At 55.9% G+C, this 18,286-nt stretch overlaps 4 protein-coding genes across 4 annotated transcripts; 2 read left to right on the top strand and 2 right to left on the bottom strand.

The window, feature by feature from the left end:
• Positions 1–661: 661 nt before the first annotated feature.
• nagZ (Beta-hexosaminidase) lies at positions 662–4,128 on the top strand (the record flags this gene model as incomplete). Its single annotated transcript, XM_037318911.1, has 6 exons — positions 662–969; positions 1,183–1,301; positions 1,378–2,652; positions 2,698–3,923; positions 3,972–4,058; positions 4,111–4,128. 6 exons carry the CDS (start codon positions 662–664, stop codon positions 4,126–4,128), a joined length of 3,033 nt encoding a protein of 1,010 aa, XP_037183059.1.
• Positions 4,129–5,682: 1,554 nt separating this feature from the next.
• Positions 5,683–8,028, bottom strand: yicI (Alpha-xylosidase; the record flags this gene model as incomplete). Its single annotated transcript, XM_037318910.1, has 2 exons — positions 5,683–7,800; positions 7,855–8,028. 2 exons carry the CDS (start codon positions 8,026–8,028, stop codon positions 5,683–5,685), a joined length of 2,292 nt encoding a protein of 763 aa, XP_037183052.1.
• A 1,264-nt stretch (positions 8,029–9,292) lies between these two features.
• Positions 9,293–11,958, top strand: bglX-0 (Periplasmic beta-glucosidase; the record flags this gene model as incomplete). The annotated part of the gene is made up of 8 exons (XM_037318909.1): positions 9,293–9,644; positions 9,695–9,938; positions 9,987–10,047; positions 10,094–10,333; positions 10,381–10,461; positions 10,511–10,852; positions 10,901–11,530; positions 11,581–11,958. 8 exons carry the CDS (start codon positions 9,293–9,295, stop codon positions 11,956–11,958), a joined length of 2,328 nt encoding a protein of 775 aa, XP_037183053.1.
• A 3,647-nt stretch (positions 11,959–15,605) lies between these two features.
• Positions 15,606–17,159, bottom strand: ZRT2-1 (Zinc-regulated transporter 2; the record flags this gene model as incomplete). Its single annotated transcript, XM_037318908.1, has 6 exons — positions 15,606–15,640; positions 15,689–15,816; positions 15,866–16,749; positions 16,805–16,920; positions 16,984–17,010; positions 17,069–17,159. 6 exons carry the CDS (start codon positions 17,157–17,159, stop codon positions 15,606–15,608), a joined length of 1,281 nt encoding a protein of 426 aa, XP_037183054.1.
• Positions 17,160–18,286: the final 1,127 nt, after the last annotated feature.

Raw genomic sequence — 18,286 nt, 5'->3', positions numbered from 1 at the left:
ATGGCCCCTCACAGTCACAGAGAGTTGGCCACCACACATGGTGGTATGAGATAGGACGAGTGTATCGACGGGCAATCGCATCAACGTGCCGTCGGTGGGGGATGGAGCGTTGGAGACACTGGACTGGGCACGATAGTCGCCCGTTGCACCGCGAGGTGCCTCTGGAACCCCTCCGAGTCAGAGACTACTTGACCAACGGCCGGTCCACATGGGCAAAGGACTCGTTTCTGTTGCTTTGTTTCACTCGCAAGCACCCAAGCACCGGCGCACACCATTGCTTTGCCTCCCAAGATTCCAGAATCGGAGTAGGGCCCCACACTGACGGAGGGGGACTGAGGCGTGGGACCCAGGACGAGACGGGCAGAGGCAGACTGTCACCGTCGCAGACACAAACACACAGACTTTCGGGGCAGACGGGGAAAAGAAGGTTTGACGTGGTGAGGCTCCATGTAACGTTCCGTTGTCGAGGCCGAAGATCGAGACGCTAACACACAGAAATGGATCTCGAATCACTTGGTACGTATCCGCCCCACATCATCCGCCGCGACGACTGGCCCGTGCGCGAATCGGCCAATCGATATCCCCGCCCTCCGGCAGCCAATCAGCATCGGGCCGTGTGTCTGGCAGCGCAAGCCCGGACCACCCCTCCCGCGCGGCGCACATGGCGTCCCGCACGCAGGTGCACCACCACTCCTCCACGTCCGCGCTCTCTCGGACGACGCGCGATGGCTCCGGCTCCAGCTCCAGCTCCAGTTACAGCTCCAGACACCACCAGCACCCGCACTCGCGACCATCCATCAGCAGGGACTCAACGTCACCGTCGGAGAAGGGTCGCCGTTACCTCTCCCCATTGAAGGCACCTCGCAGTCTCGAGAGGTACTATGCACGTCAAAACGTGACGAGTCGCAGACCGCTCTCCACGGCCCAGCTCAACATGGAGCTCGACCCACTATGGCAGGATCTCGATTGGTACGTCTCGTCTTCCTCGACCCGCCTGCTCTTGTGTGCTTCTTCTCTCCAACCTGAAGGTTGCGCCTGAACCCTCCGTCCTCCGCCCTGCCATCCGGTCCCGTCTCCCCACGTCATCTTCCCTGTCGCCTGGTCTCCGTTGGACCTTCTAGAAGCCTGTCACCTTGGTCCTATCCCGATTCGCTCGCTGACATGTCCTCTCACACCGTCCAGGGCCATTGGCCAGATGCTCATCATGGGCTGGGATGGCACCGAGGTCACGCCCCAGATCCGCTCCTTGATTGAGGACCACCACCTCGGGACCATCATTTTGACGGCCAAGAACCTCAAGAGTTAGCACTCCTTTCTGTCCTCTAGCTCTCCGTACTTGCCGGAGGCTGTACGTAGATCCATGCTGATCCCTTTCAGCGGCCCAAGAGACAGCCAAGCTGGTCCAGGAGCTTCAGACCATTGCTCACAAAGCCGGCCACCCGAAGCCTCTACTAATCGCCTTGGACCAGGAGAACGGGGGCGTAAACAGCCTGTTTGATGAGGACTATGTGTGCCAGTTCCCGAGCGCCATGGGCGTGGCTGCCACGGGGCGCGTCGATCTAGCCTATGAAGTGTCAAAGGCTACTGCGACTGAAGTTGGAGCATGTGGCATCAACCTTATGCTCGGCCCTGTTCTAGACGTCTTGTCGAACGCCAGGTACCAGCCAATCGGTGTCCGCGCCACGGGAGACGACCCTCAAGAAGTCTCTCAGTATGGCATTGCTGCCATCAACGGTATTCGGGATGCCGGACTAGCTTCGTGCGGAAAACACTTCCCTTCGTACGGCAATCTGGACTTCCTGGGTTCGAGCCTGGAGGTTCCCATCATCACTCAGACCCTCGAAGAATTGAGCCTGAGTGCTCTGGTACCATTCCGCAATGCAATCGCGACCGGTAAGCTCGATGCCATGTTCGTCGGGGGATGTGGCATCTCAAACCCGTCCATGAACGTATCGCATGCTTGCCTATCAAACCAGGTTGTGGATGATCTCCTACGGGAAGAGCTGGGGTTCGATGGAGTCGCCATCTCTGAGTGCCTCGAAATGGAGTCCCTCGCACACGACCTCGGCGTCCAGAACGGAGTTGTCATGGCTGTCGAGGCTGGCTGTGACCTTGTGCTACTGTGCCGAGCCTATGATGTCCAGCTGGAAGCCATCAAGGGGTTGAAACTCGGAGTGGAAAACGGCATCTTTGCCAAAGACCGGATCTTCACTTCTCTTAAGAGGGTGCTGCGGTTGAAGGACACTTGCACGTCGTGGCAAACCGCTCTCAACCCCCCTGGCATCTCGCTTCTGTCCAAGCTGCACCCGAGTCACATGGCGCTCTCGAGGAAGGCGTACGACGACTCCATAACGGTTATCCGAGATAAGGAGAAGCTCTTGCCTCTGTCGCAGTCCATGCATCAAGAGGAAGAGCTGTTGCTCCTCACACCGCTTGTAAAGCCATTGCCGGCGTCGAGCTTGACAAAGAGCATCCTCCAGGCAAAAGACGCTCAGATGCTTGCGCCCACGGCTCACGATAAGTGGTTACACAGGGAAAAGGGCGCCATCATGAGTGGAGAAGGCGTCTTTCGAGAGTTTGGGCGTTCTCTGGCGAGAGCTCGACATGGCAAGCTCCTCCATACCAGCTATACTGCGAACGGAGTCCGGCCAGGTAAGTCGACAGACCCGAGACTGCCTGCCTATCTGACGAGAATAGTTCACGAGAACCTCATCCACAGAGCCTCTTGCATCATCATCGTGACTGCCGATGCCAACAGAAATCTGTATCAAGCCGGCTTCACCAAGCACGTCGAGATGATGTGTTCCATGCTGCGCACGCGCGGCCAGAAGAAGTCGGTCATTGTCGTGGCCGTCAGCTCACCATACGACTTCGCCATGGACAAGTCTATCGGCACTTACATTTGCACGTTCGACTTTACAGAAAACGCCATGCATGCACTGGTCCGCGCTCTGTGCGGCGTGTTCGTGCCCAAGGGGACGCTTCCTGGGACACTGCGAAAGAGCAAGAAGGTCCTCAAATCCCGGCAGCACTGGATTGTTGAAGAATTCGACCGCGAGCGGGACACCCAGGGGCTTGAAGAGCTCATCAAGGCAGTCGCTCGCGCAAACACCATCGACTTGGGCCACTTGGAGAACATGCCAGCCGGATGCTTCGAACTGTTCAACAAGGACGTCGAGGAGGCGCATTTCGTGGTCAGAAACAGCAGCACGCATGCCCTGTATGGCTTTGCAGCGACCTACTTCCTCGACGGTATCGGCATTCTCGGTGCCATCTTCGTGGACCCGACGAAGCGGAACGTCTCGGTCGGGCGCTCCCTTCATCGACGAGCTCTACGGTACCTGACCGGCAAGCGTGGTGTCAAGAAGCTGCAGCTGGGCACGACGTTCCCCGGCATCTTCCTAGGCATTCCCATTGACGAGGGCGGAGTGAAGAACTGGTTCGCCAACAACGGCTGGGATGTGCAATTCCCGAAACGGCTGACCAATCTGATCATCAACGATCTGAGCAACTGGATCATCCCCGAGGGCCTGCTCCAGAGCGTCCAGCGGGCCAACCTGAGCTTTGATCTCATCCACGGTCTCGACAATGCCGACTTGGTGCTTGACCTCGTCAACACCCACGCAAACCCCGAGGTCTTGGAACTGTACAAGTCTGCGCTGCAGGAGACCAAGGCATGCGGTATCGTGAGGGCCAAGGGACCCGGAGATGCGATCCTGGGTACCATCATCATCTGCAGACCAGGCAATCCGCTGTCGAACTTCATCCCGGCCCTTGTGCCGATTGGTGATGAGGAAATAGGAGGTGTCCTGGCACCGGTGGTTAAGTCGGGGTTGCAGGACACTCTCGTGCTCCAGGGGCTAACTCTGATGGGTGTACGGCAAAACAAGGCACACAAGTCTGCCAAGACGGTGCTCAGCTGGGTGTGTAAACCCTCGATTGACTAACCCACACATGTTAACGATGTACAGGTGCAAGACGACTCTTACGAACACGTCATGGCAATGGGATTTGAGATCATGCAGGCATACGAGGAGGTCACGAATGCGCCAGATAATGTGGGTTTGCCCTATACGAGATTCCATGGGACTGGCTAACATATACACGCAGTGGACTGATTTGAACTAGCCTCTTGCGCGAAATGTCATGGGAGGCTCAGGATGATCCGGTATACCCTTTGGTGACATTGCGTCATCAGATTTTGGACAAGTTGCTCATATCAGGATATCTACATTATATATCAAAGATCTAGCTGGGAGATATCTCCGACATAGAGGCGTTTACGGGGTCCAATGATGTTTCTCAGACCTTGGGTATCGGATTTGTTTCTTCTATAATCACTCCGTATCTGTCTCAGTATCCTGCTGAGTAGTATCTATGTGCTTACCTTTTGGCCGTTGCGATTCGGGTGACTTGGTCTCCTTTTCCTTGCTACCTTGCTGTATATTGTACCTCGGATACTCCCCTCATTCCATACAGAAGCGAACGGACAAACGCGACCCTTGAAGTCGTACTGCAGAGTTGCACTCCGAGATCCGGGCATCAGACCCGTTCGGAGGCTTCCAGAAGTTAAGTTGACATGGCTCGGGTGAAGCTGCAAGGAAGCAGTGCCTGCATGGTGATCCAGCGTACTGGACGACATGTGTCATCCACTGGTTCTGCCAGGTTCTCACATCCTCGGGTCAGGACCAGCTAGTTGCGTTGTCGGATGGTGCGATACCTCACAGGTGGAACTCGCTTTCGGAAGTTTTCAAAATGCCGATCTGGGTGCCCGAACGTGGTAGATCCGAGTTCAGATAATACCTCATCATGCCACACTTCCTTTTTGCCCCTTAATTTAAAGATAGAGCGAGTAATTCGAACCGAATAAGCTTCAGCCCCAAATCAACTTCTTCTTTGATTACTGAGAGATATTTTGATATGCTTTGAGGTTACTTGCCTGAGAAGACCAGCTGGGGACATTTCGTCCAAACATGCCTGAGCTTCCTACCCCACACCTAAAGCATACCTGGGGAACCCTTGCCATCTCCCGCGACTTGGAGAAAGCCGCCCGAGACCGAATTTTGGGGTGTTCATCGTCATCTACGCAAGCCGACTTCCAGCCGCGCCAAACAGCAAAAATTATCTAGGCCGCCGTGGCACAAATTACATAAACGTCAAGACTAGCATTGCAAGCACCGCAAATGCGTAGCGGCGGTCTTGGAGAGCTTTGACTGGCCTTGGCTGGGATCTGGGGTCGGGGGGCCTGGATGCGGGGCGGGGAGGAGAACGGCAAAGGGCTAAAAGGTGGGGATCGATCGTCGTGGTTCGCGGGGAAACTCTGGCCGACTAGGGTTTTTTCTTAGCGACGAGAGGGGCTTGGAGAACAGATTCGGAGAAGCGAGGTTCGTTTACATCAGACCACGGCAAAAACGAGCGTAGATGAGAGGGGACATTGACCGGAGATGAGGTGATGTCAAGCCACTTGGCGCGGGGACAGTTGATGGATGGACACAGCCGGTATCCGACAAACCCCGCTTGGCTCACCGCTGGGACGGGCCGGCAGACCTGTGACGGCGAGCTAATACGGCATCTCAAGACATGTTTGAAAGGAATCCCGAACTTGAACCGGTTCTATGCCATCTAACCCTAGATATCTCATGCAGATAGCATCGTAATTTCATAAATGATTACCATTCCGCTTTACAGCTCGGTAATGGTGATCTTCCCGTTGAGAAGCGTCATGTCCTTCAACTTGCCGTCCGCTCCCACTTCCAAAACACCAAGCTCCTTGCCCTCGCTGTCGACCACGGCCGCCTTGGCGCCCTCCTTGGCCTGATACAACCTGACCTCGACGTCGCGGCGGTAGTCGTACACAGCACCGACGGCGTTGGAGCTGCCCAGCACGAGAACCGTGTTCTCGCGGACGTAGAGCGGAAGCGTGCCGAAGCCGTGTGTCTCCTTGAACCAACCAGGTCCGTCGCGGGACTCGCCGGAGAAGTAGGAGGTCCACTTGCCCTTGGGCAGGTAGAACTCCACCTCGCCCGACTCCTCAAAGATGGGCGCGGCCAGGATACTGGGGCCGAGCATGAACTGTCTGTCGAGGTACCACGAGGTCGGGTCGTCGGGGAACTCGATGCACATGGCGCGCAGGGACAGGGGGATGCCCTGCTCGACGGCCGCCTGCGCCTGCGAGAAGATGTAAGGCATGAGGCGCGACTTGAGGGCGGTCCACTTGGCCAGCGTCTGCGAGCAGCCTTCTTCGCTCTGGTCGTCGTCGTCAATGACCCACGGCACGCGGTACGAGCTGCTGCCGTGCAACCGGCTGTGGCTGCAGAGCAGGCCCATGGCCACCCATCGCTTGTAGATCCAGGGGGGCGGGTAGCCCTCGAAGCCGCCAATGTCGCAGCTCCAGAAGGAGAACCCGCTGAGGCCCAGGCCCAGACCGCCGCGGATGGACTCGGCCATCGCTTCCGGGGTCGACTCGCAGTCACCGCCCCATTGCAGGGGGAAACGCTGGGTTCCGGCGCACGCTGCCCTGGCGAAGAGGACGGCCTCGTTTTCACCGTAGCGCTTCTGCAGCGCCTCGTACACGACCTTGTTGTAGATGAAGGCGTAGTAGTTGTGCATCTTGACGGGGTCGATGGTCTTGTCGTACCATTCGACGTCCAGCGTGGGGATGCGCTCTCCAAAGTCTGTCTTGATGGCGTCGACGCCTTGGTCAAAGAGTTTGTTAAGGTTCTCCTCATACCACTTGCAGGCCTCGGGGTTCGTGAAGTCTACCAGGCCCATGCCGGCCTGCCACAGGTCCCATTGCCAGACGTCGCCGTTCTTGCGTTTCACGAGGTAGCCCTTTTCTGCTGCCTCCTTGAAAGCCTCGCCGTGTTGTGCGATGTAGGGGTTGATCCAGACGCAGACTTTCTTGCAGAGGCCGGATTCCTTGAGACGTGTGATCTGCCCCTTGGGATCGGGGAACCGCTCGGAATCAAACACAAAGTCTGTCCACGTAAAGGCCTTCATCCAGAAGCAGTCGTAGTGGAAGACGTCCACGGGCGAGCCGCGGGCCTTCATACCCTCGAGGAAGGTGTTGACCGTCTGCTCATCGTAGTTGGTGGTGAAGCTCGTTGTGAGCCACAGGCCAAAACTCCAGCTCGGGACCTTGCCGGCTTTGCCCGTCAGAGTCGTATACCGCTTGAGGATGTCCTTGGGCGTGGGTCCGTAAATGATATACCACTTGAGCCTCTGGCCCTCGACCACGGTCTGCAGGCGGTTGCAGCGCTCGCTTCCGATCTCAAGGTCCAACTTACCCGGTGTGTCGATGAAGACGCCGTAACCCTTGGAGCTAAGCCAGAATGAGACATTCTTGTAAGCCTGCTCGCTGGAAGTGCCGCCATCGGCGTTCCAAAGAGAAATAGACTGGCCGACCTTGTTGTATGCGCCGAATCGCTCACCGAGGCCGTGGATTGTTTCACCGACGCCGAGTGTGGTCTGGGTGAACATGTAGTGCTTGAAGTTGCGCATGTCCCCGGTCTGCATTGGTGTGCTTGGCGCAGGGTTGTATGCCAGGCCTACGCTTCGGCTCCCAAGGGACGTTAGCCGCTTGGAGCCGTCGGTACTGTGGAACTGGATGTCAAAATCGGGGTGGATGGTGGCGGACAGCGAACCCGAGGATAAAGTCGTGCCCTTGTCGCCCTTTTGGATCTGTGCCTCAACTTCGGGTCTTCCATCAGGGAAAAGCTCAAAATGAGGGCCCTTGTTGAGGGCGCCGGCCCAGTGAGTTGCTTCGACTGAGATGACGCCGTCAAACTCGGCTTTGACATCCTGTCTGGGTATGAGTGACATGGCTTCCAGGAATGGGCCGTTGCTTCGACTTACAATAGTGACGGTGCTCGCATTCAACGTATGACCACGGGACTTGATTTTCCTCGTCGGACACAGCAGACTGAGGCCCTTTCCATCTTCAATCTCGGTGGTGTAGTAGACCTCCTCCGCATACTCCGTCGTGGTGCCCTCGGCGGGCAGCCACATACCATCGCGGAGGCGGACCATGGCGAAGTGTTTGTCAAAAACGAGGTATCTCGACGGGCAGTCTGGCAGCTACCAAAAGGTTTAGAAGATCAAGACGCAGCTCGGCCAGGCTGATGAAGACCGAGTGAATCTCGTCTCTTGTACGACGGCCTTGGGGAGAGGGCAGAAGAATCAGGCGGAGTAGGCTCAAGTTGCACGGCGGCGTCCCGCTGTCGGGGCTATCGCCAGCGAATCCGGTGCTCTCAATCCCGCCGGTATCCGCAATGCAGCGAGCCTCGGCCGCGAGGCCACTGATTCAGTTTAGCCATTGTGAGGGACCGATTGGCTGCGGCAAGCGGCCCGACAGCGCAGGATTGCGTGAGTGGGCTGGAGTTTGTTGGTGAGTGTGAGAGCGGGAGAGCAAAGAGGCATCAGCAGGCCACTCTGCCGCGACTGCGGAGATCTGGGGCCATTGGATCTCTTCGCTGTGGGGTCCCTGCCGTCCCGGCGCCGTTTAGCGTTCCTTCTTTCAGCGAGGTCTTCAGGCGGCCCAGCGTGTCCCAGCGAGCTTTTGATCCCCCCGCAGTGGTCGGGTTTGGGCGGTTCTCGGGCTCCGGATGAGTAGGGGCCGCGAGCACCGGGATTGGTGGAAACCAGCCGGCAAGGGTCCACCCGCCAAGCACCGGCTATTCGCCCACCCCAAGCAAGAACCCCTAGTCGTGCGCCTGCAGATCTGGGGCCACCCGCAGCTTCTCCAACTTCAACCCCAACTCAGCTTCCCCTCATGCTACAGGCCGTACATCGCCAGCTTCACGGGCAAAAATGGAAGAAAAAATGGCCTGCTTCGGCTCCTAGTCTGCTGTCCTTCAGCTCCTGGTCCTCGTGAGGTCACCGTCTGTTCGTCTCCAACACCGCCACTGTCCCCAAGAAGCCGTGTGCAGGAACGGTCAGGGGTCGTATACTTCCACCCAATGGACAACAGAGAAGACCGCTGCTCCAAGCAAATTAGCATTACATCGCTCCAGATATTGCTTTCCGGGGTGGACTAGGGATTTGTGATCGATGCGGAGAAGACACTCTCCCCATCGGCTGTTTGCCCCAAAGCAATTACGTCTATTTGCTTAGGTTCCTTGGCCGTGGCATCATGTCGCTCGCCTTTGCCGACTCGCCGGAGTGCAGACCAGCAATTGCGAGCGTATTAATACCCTCCAACGGCGCGCGTCATCCTGAGTCGCGTCCACTGATCTCTGGAGCCCTAGCCGAACGTCACCCTGAGTTCCATTGACCGGACACCGGAGCAGGAATCATGAAGCTCTCTCTGGCCCTCGCCCTCGCCTCGCTGGTTGCGCTCGCCAGCGCCCAGAACAGCACATCCAACAGCAGCACGCCCATCTACAAGGACCCCAAAGCTTCCATTGACGACAGAGTCTCGGATCTCCTCAAGCGCATGACCATTGAGGAGAAGACGTCCCAATTGCTGCAGGCAGATATTCGTGACTACCTCAACCTGACCGATGGCCGCCTCAACCAGACCGGGCTCGCTTGGGCTGCTGAGCACAGGGCCAATTCCATCTGGACCGGTCTCTACGCAACCCCAGAGACCATCTCCCAGGGAGCAAAGATTGGCCAAGACTATCTTGTCCACAACACGACTCTGGGTGAGTTTTTTTGCGGGCCAATTGGGTCGATTGGTGCTGAGACTGTGCAGGTATTCCGGCCTTCATCCAGAGCGAGGGTATTCACGGCTTCCTGGCCCTCAATGCCACCATCTTCAACTCGCCAATTGCCATGGGTTGCTCGTGGAACCCTCTTTTGGTCGAGGAGATGGCCAAGGTCATTGCCGTTGAGTCCAAGGCTCTCGGAGTCAACCAGATCTTCGCCCCTGTCGTCGACTTGGCCCGCGAGCTGAGATTCGGCCGAGTCGAGGAGACCTATGGCGAGGATCCCTTCCTGTATGTGCACAAGAACCAGTGAAGCCGACTCGTACTGACAAAAAGCAGTGTTGGCGAGTACGGCTACCACTACACTAAGGGGCTCCAAGAGAACAATGTGGCGGCTATGGTATTTTTGCGAGTCAATTGAGTCGATTGGTGCTAATACTGCACAGGTGAAGCACTTCGCTGCTTTTGCCTCTCCTGAGCAGGGTGTCAACACGGCTCCCGTCCACGGCGGTCCCAGAGAGCTCCGCACCACCTACCTCCCAGCCTTCAAGCGCGCGATTCTCGAGGCGGACGCCTGGAGTATCATGTCCTCCTACAACTCCTACGATGGAGTGCCTACCATTGCCGACCACCACCTCCTGACCGAAATCCTCCGCGAAGAGTGGGGCTACGAGTACTATGTCATTGTAAGTTGGCCGTAGTCTTCGGTTTTGGTTTTGACTAACGAGTATAGTCTGACGCTGGTGGCACCGCTCGTCTGGGCAACGCCTTCGCCGTCTGCGAAGAGACCGACGACGCGTGCATTACCATGAACGTATGTTTCCCTGCAAAGCTGCTTCGCTGCAAGTCTCTAACCATAACAGGCTCTCCCTGCCGGCAACGACGTTGAGATGGGCGGCGGCCGCTACAGCTTCCAGTATATCCCCGAGCTTGTCGCCAATGGTACTCTGCCTGAGGACGTTGTCGACACTGCCGTCTCCCGTGTTCTCCGTGCCAAGTTCAAGGCTGGCATCTTTGAGACCCCATACACCGGTGTGCCAGACGACGAGATCTTGAACTACCTTGGCACCGACGCCCACAAGAAGGTTGCCCGCGACCTCGACGCCGAGAGTATCATTCTGCTTGAGAACCACAACAACACTCTGCCCCTGAAGAAGGAGGCACATGTTGCTGTCATTGGACCTATGGCTCACGGATACGTCAACGTAAGACCAACAAGAGAACTACATGAGCAAGAGCTGACCAACAAATAGTATGGAGACTATGTCATCCACACGGCCATGGAGTACGGTGTTACTCCCCTCGATGGCATCAAGGCCGCCAGCGAGGGCCAGGTCACCTACGCCAAGGGTGCCGAGCGCTGGTCCAACGACGAGTCTGGCTTCGAGGAGGCCGTCGCTGCCGCCAATGCCGCTGACGTTGCCGTCGTCGTTGTTGGAACCTGGTCTCGTGACCAGGACGAGCTGTGGGCTGGCCTGAACGCCACCACCGGCGAGCACATTGATGTTCACGACTTCAAGCTCGTCGGCGCCATGGGCCGTCTCGTCAAGGCCGTCATTGACACCGGCAAGCCTACCGTCGTCGTCTTCAGCTCCGGCAAGCCCATCACCGAGCCCTGGATCTCCGACGAGGCCGGCGCTCTGGTCCAGATGTTCTACCAGGGTCAGGAGGGTGGACACGCTCTGGCCGACATCCTCTACGGCAACGTCAACCCCTCCGGAAAGCTCTCGGTCGCTTTCCCCTACGACGTTGGCACCACTCCCGTCTACTACGACTACCTCAACTCTGCCCGCTCCTGGCCCAACCCGGGTAAGGAGTACCCCAACGGCACCTTGGTCTTTGGCAGCAACTACGTCCTGTCTACCCCTCTTCCCCTATACGAGGTAATAAAGCCCCAGCCTGTCATCTTGCGTGCCTATTCTAACAGCTGCAGTTCGGCTACGGTCTGTCGTACAGCACCTTTGACTACTCCAACGTCACCGTCTCATCCTCGACCCCCTCCGCGACCGACACCATCACGGTCTCCGTCGACGTGACCAACAACTCTACGCGCGACGGCCAGGAGGTCGTCCAGGTCTACATCAAGGACGTCGTCAGCACCGTCGTCGTCCCCAACAAGGAACTGCGTGGATTCTCCAAGGTCCTGATCAAGGCCGGCGAGACCAAGACTGTCAACATCGACCTGCCCGTGGCCAACTGGGGACTGTGGAACATCAAGATGCAGTATGTCGTTGAGCCCGGCGACTTCAAGATCCTCGTCGGCTCCTCGAGCGACGACATCCGCGCGAACACTACCGTCACTGTCCAGTAGGTGTGGTGTCCGAACCTCTAATCTTGGGACAAAAAGGTTCCATGGGGTGAACTCTGGCCAACTTGAGGCCTCCTTCTGTGTACATATTGTGTAATGTTTGAATGAATGGAAAAAACCAACGATGGAATGACACGCATTGGAGCAAAGTCTGCTAAGCAAAACGCCCTGCCTCTCTCTTCAGGTGATAGAAAACGACCCGTGTGAAAATGCCCGTGAGTAATCGCCCTCGGCTCGTCTTTCGGTGTCCGCCGGACATCTAGACTTCATCCAAAGATGCGTCGTTTCTCTTTCGTCAGCCCCATCTACACCACCACCACCGATTTCGCAGCATTCCGTTTCGGCCTGCCCTCCTGAATCGCCGTAGTGTTTCCAAAGTCAAAAAGTAGACAAGCTCAATGTGTTGCCGCCAACTAATGCCCAATGCCCCAAATCCCGCCAATTCGTGCCCCCAAAATTGTTTCCACTGCCGTTTCTCAATCCCTTTCATCTCAACTCTTTGCTATATGACGAAATTCGCCACGACCTCCCCCCTTTTGTGTTAACCCTTATCAATCATCCCGATTTGGAAATCATGTCGTGATTCAGATCACTCCTTCTGACAGCAAAAGACCAAAAAGTGAGGCATACCGTAGGGCAAGTATGCCCGAATGAAACCCCCCTCCTGACCATTATCTCATACCTCACATAAACGACATCACCAGTTTTTGGTTCGGGCTCACAACCTCCCGGTTCGACTTTCTTGTTCTCGTTTTAGTATCTGACCTGATGATCATCTACCGTCAGCAGAATGCAAGTAATTTTCAAAACGTCGGATGAAAATCGTTCCATGAGACAAAGCAGCAGCAGCAATAAGAAAGTAATGATATACAGTTGCATCAGTCCACGCAAGTCGTACGCAAGCCCTTTCGGAACACGCCGGAGCGAACAATAAGGAAATGGAGCGCATAGAGAATGCAACCCTTTGTATGTCCTTCGGTGTCAACCACTCAGCGATGTTGTTTGGTAACGAGAAATACAGGCGGCACGTGTGTAGTTCCGTCTTCATCAGACGCCAAGGCTCGAATTTGTAAGGGCTGTCGGTTTCTGATACTCGACGACCCAGACCAAAACCAAAACCCAAAGAAACCCCACCGAAGATCCCGAACAACAGATGCAGCGCACGGTCGGGTCAGCGCTCATCCAGAGTCCACCATGAAATGCCAAGCTGGCAAGAGCGGAGAGACTCTGGCTATTCGGCCTCGTGAGCAGACAGGCAACAATCTCATCTCTCTCTGGAGGAGAGCAGAGGAACAGAGTTGATCATCAGTGCTTGACAATTGGCGCTAGCTGTGTCGTCTGCCCCTCCCCAGGAATCGCTTCATCTTGCCCTCGACCGACTCAGTTACCTTCTTGTTCTCGCAAGCAGCCTAAACCCAGAAAGAAAGAAAAAAGACTGTGCCTGCTTGGCTGGTCCGGTCCCCTCATTGACGCCTGCCAAGAAAAGCCAATCTCTCTTTTCCCCTCAACCCAACTTCTCTTTAGGCTCTGGGGTGATCTCTTAGGCTTTTTCTTTTGGGGATCTTCCCCAGATCCTCGGTGCTTCCCGCCAAAGAGGCTCAAGATTTCGAGTCGAGAAAAAAGTAGCTTCACTTTCAAGGTGCTGCGTTGGCCGCGATACCCGTCTGTGCCTCCTGCAGATACGCACCTAAGCATGCGAGGTCTGCTGCGTGTGCGCCGCAGCCTACATGTACTACACGGCACACCACACGAGAAAAGAGAAACAAAACCTCAGCAACAAAAACTTCTAGAACCACTCCCACTCAAAGTCTATGCTTTTTGGTCGCTGTTATTCTCCGGTGCCTGAACCCTCCCCCATGACATCCATCCCACTCTCTGCCCCGACCCCGATCCCTCCCCCCTCAAACCCCTGCCCCCTGTCTCTCTTTTCGTCTGGAGTCGCGGAGACGCATCCCCGGTCCCCAAAACGTCTGGGGTGTTATTAATAGCGCCGCCAGACTCTCACTCGCACCACCAGCCTACCATCGCACGCATCTCGCAGAGACAGACAGAGACGTCACGGCAGCAAGCTGCAATGCAATGTAGCGTTGCCCCTTGCAATAGTCGCGCGCGGGAAGAAGGGCAAACGAAGGAGGCAGAGACAGAGACACAGGCGGCCCCCCTCTCCCGCTTCTTTCCCTCCGGCCCGTGTAATAACCTTATACAAGACATGGTTAAATTCCCGTGACAACCTTGAGTCCCCTACTAGCATGGTGCTGCAGTAGAAGCTACGGTTGCACTGCCCCCCCCTGGAGCGGAAACGCCATCCGCTGCGCTGCGGTCGATGACGGGAATGCCTGCCGCTGCAAGCTGAAGAGTGTGTAAAACAAACGAGAAGAGGAAAAGAAAGTAGGGAGTGCGCAAAACGAGCCCATCGCTACATTCGCGGGTTGCATTTCCCCTTCGGACTGGCGGCCTGCTACTGCTACCACCACCATCACTACTACCACCCATCCCACTCAGTCGTCGATGGCGGGCTACCCCCTGCGGCTCCCAGGCACGCCAACCCTTTCTCAACGTCGCTTCATCCTTCTTGTGTTTCCTCTCATTTCTTGGGTTTCTTATATACCTTACCGCCCAGCGTCGACGACTGCTCGTTTCCGCGAACCTGGCTGCAACATCGCATACAATACACTCTTGGCATCTTGTCTTCGCTTCCTCTTTTCGTTTATTACATCCCCCGGGCTTCACTGCCACTCTACTCCAGACGCCGTTCAAGTCTGGGGAAGAAAGTCTAAACGGGGGGCCATGAGGAGGAAACCGGTTATTTAATCCCTCCTCCTCGCCGTTGATGGGCCTTGATTGATAAGATGCTGTCGCCCTTCATCACATCGGCATCGGCGTCCTCGGGCTTTCGGGCCTGAGACGTCAGTCTGCCTTCATAGACGCTTAGAAATCCACCCAATGTAAGGGTGGGTAACGCGACGCGCGGAGAGAGTAGCTCCCGTGCAAAAAGTTGGAGATCATATATGTGTGGTATAAGACTTGTGGTATTGATGCAATCTACTTTTTATGCCATGCCGCCCCCTTTTTTTCGGGGGAAAAATGCAACTATCGTACATGAGTATGCCTGGGTTCCATGCTTCTATCGTGCTGTTCGTGAAAAACATTGTGTGCGCTCAAGTCATTAGCTACACTGTTAACTGCTCATTGAACCATTATCCCAACTATTTCCGAAATAAACAGCACCTGTGTTGCCGTACGCTCTTTCTCGTGTGGTTGTTAGCTGGGAACACGCCACATCACTACTATTATACAAGGATCTTTGCCCAACTGCAGACTCGTGCGTTGGGGGGATGGGTGACGGAGATAGCAAGAATAACGAATGTGGATAGATTTTGTGAGAAACCGCTGTCGGTAGAGCCCCAAGCAGTCCAATCCCTTGTGATTTGCATGACAAAATCCGGCGCAGCATTGAAGATAACGAGCGTTCATTCTCTGCTATCAAGTCCTGTCGAGTCGTAGAGGTGGTGATTGCGCCGTTCGATCGCCCGTCGGGTATCGTGGGGAGTCATGGCTGGCGACTCGGCTGAACTGGGGTTTGATCCCCTCGCGAGAGGCGTGTCCGAGGGAATCGGGGATCGGGGATCCCCACTGTTGTCGGTATTGGCTTAGGCGAAGATACCGACGATTGACATGCCAGCGGCTGCAAGAGAGTTAGCGGGGTTTGTGTAATGGGATAAGATGAACTGACCTCCGGCGAGAACGTAGCAGAACGCGGTGATCTTGTCCTTCTTGGTGAGGATGCGGTTGGCCTCTTCAGAGAGGAAATCCTCAGCCAAGAGGTCCACCAGGGCAGCGTAAAGCAAAAGTCCGGAAGAACTGGTTTACATTAGCAGGCAGAGTGGCATAGGACAAAAGCTGCACTCACATGGCGTTGAATACACCGACAATGATGAGACCAAAGGCACTGTCGGGGTCGTATGTGTTGCGGGTGGCGAGACCGATGGCCTGTCCGATGGGAGCGGTGGTACCGAAAGCAACGACCAGGACCCACGGACGGATGCTGCCCTTGGGGTAGGGAACAGCAGCAATACGAGAACCGAGACCAAGACCTTCGAACATTTGGTGGAAAAGAATGGCGACGAGAAGGATGATGAAGCCGTCAATGGTAATGGAAATGGTCATGCCGACAAACACCGAGTGAAACAGAATACCACCCTCAAGCATGGTAATGTTGAGCGACATCTTGCGATACACAGCGGGGTCAACGGCCTGCCCCTCCTCGTCATAGAACGGATCTTCCTGCTTGACCTCCTGCACAGCGACCTGCGAAACCTGCTTCTCCTGGGTTGATCGGATCATGTTCATCATCTCCATGCGCTGGCGCACATACTGCTCGTAAAAGACAACAAACCAAGGAGGCATGTCGGAATCGGCCAAGTTGGATGGCGGGGGCGCGCCATAGGTGCTCTCCTGGTACGACGGGAACTTCTCGTCGTAGGCGCGCTGGGCAACCTTCTTCTCAAAGTCGATGCTGTCGGCCTCGGCATCGAAGCTGTTGCGGCCATAACGCGGCGGTCTAGAAGGCATTCCGACGGCACCATGATGATTATGCGCGCCCTGGTCGTGAAAAACGTCACCAGTCGGGCCGCCGTGCGAGTGACCCCCAACCTTGGAGTTGATCCACATTTCGATGGTGAAGAGAATGAACATGGAAGCCATCATGATGGCGCCGGGCAGGGGAGGGTAATCATCGGTGAAGAGGTCCGGCAGACACGGGTTCATGAGATTGCCAAAGGCGGTGGGAAGCAGCTGTATTGCTATTAGTATTAGTCTCTGACGACTGCCGCGGTGGTGATGCACTCACATGGACGAATGCCGTTGCGATCAGCACACCCGTACCGAAATGCTTGCATGCGAAAAAGACCTTGGGAGGGACCTTCAACCACTTGACCTTCTTGGCCATTACGGGGAATCCAGCTCCTGCATCCACTCAGTTAGTTTCCGGCCCTACGAGATCCTCGTCGCTTGTTTTTGATTGCGTACCAAAGATGGAAAATCCCAAAACCAAGACTGCGCCAAGTTAGCCAAGTTGTTCGGTTAGGTGATGTTCGCCAGGTTTGCGACTTACAAAGACCGGCGACGTGCAGACCGACATCGTACTCGCTGGTTCCGCCCTTCTTGCCGCCGCATTGCGGCTTGGGCTCCTTCATACCGTCCATCTTGATTAAAAATGGTAGTTTTTTGTTTTAAAAGGGACTACTACTTGATTGGTAGCCCCAAAAGAAAAGCGAATTGAAGTTGAGAATGGAAGGGACAGCCAATTGTCCTGGGCTGCCTAATAACGACGACTCATTTGAGAAAGGAATGTTACTGAAAACAAGGGGACACGAGAAACCGTCCCGCGGCTTCAGTATGAATAGAACAGACGAAAAAAAAGTGCTGATCTAGTCCCCGCTGTCGTAATTGTCGGAGAGGGCAAGGAAGGAAAAAAAGACAGGACAAGAAGAGAAAGGAAAAAAGGGAAGGAAGAAACGGGCGCAATAAGAATCGAACGAGACCTGACGCTCTGTGGCGAGCAGAAAAAGAAGGCTTGGGCAAAGTCTGGGCTCGACTTGCTTTAATATGCTTCATGTATGACAGCCCGCGCATTACTTCCCGCGTGGAAACGGGTAGGGCAAGAATAAACGTCGACATGGGACAACAGCCCTTGCGCCAGTACCGCCCGGCCGAATCAGAAATAGAAGACTGCGGCCAGGATGAGGCAGCTGAGGAAAGGGACCTTGTGTGGGTTCGCGATGGGGTACGTGGCTGTAGCGTCCGCCTCGCGGGAAGCGGGAGGCGGGAGGACCTGAGTGGGAACAAGGTTGTCCGTGGGACGCGGCCGTGAGCATGGGACGGAGGCGAGGGAGAGGGTCACGATGAGGACGAGGAGGATAGGCTAAGTCAACCACGGTTCAAAGGTGCAGTTTGCTGCGGTGCCTGAGACCCAGCTTGTCTCTGGGCATCGATGATCCCAGGCGTCAACCGGATCCGATGTTGGCGGATTGTTCGATCATGTTTCTCGTTATAGCATGATTTGCCGGCAGAACGAGACTGGGAGTCTGAGAGCCCGGCTCGACCTGACGGACTGGAAACGAATTGGTGGGCGGATAGACGCGGATTGGAGGGTCGGTTGTGTCTATCGGCCGCAATTCGTCTCGACTTCTTCTGCCACCGTTGCCGGCCAGCGCTTGGTGTTGGGCCATACTGCATAGCAGGTTGCTGTCTAGTTTGGTGTAGTCTTAGATGGCGCGAATGATGAACAACCATCCAAAACGAGACGACGGTCGATCTTCCATCGGGAAGT

This window comes from Colletotrichum aenigma, assembly GCF_013390185.1.
Source record: "Colletotrichum aenigma strain Cg56 chromosome Unknown KSG_Cg56_contig02, whole genome shotgun sequence".
NCBI lineage: Eukaryota > Fungi > Ascomycota > Sordariomycetes > Glomerellales > Glomerellaceae > Colletotrichum > Colletotrichum aenigma.
Note: the sequence above shows the minus strand (reverse complement) of the source record. Positions and strands in the feature narration are given on the sequence as shown.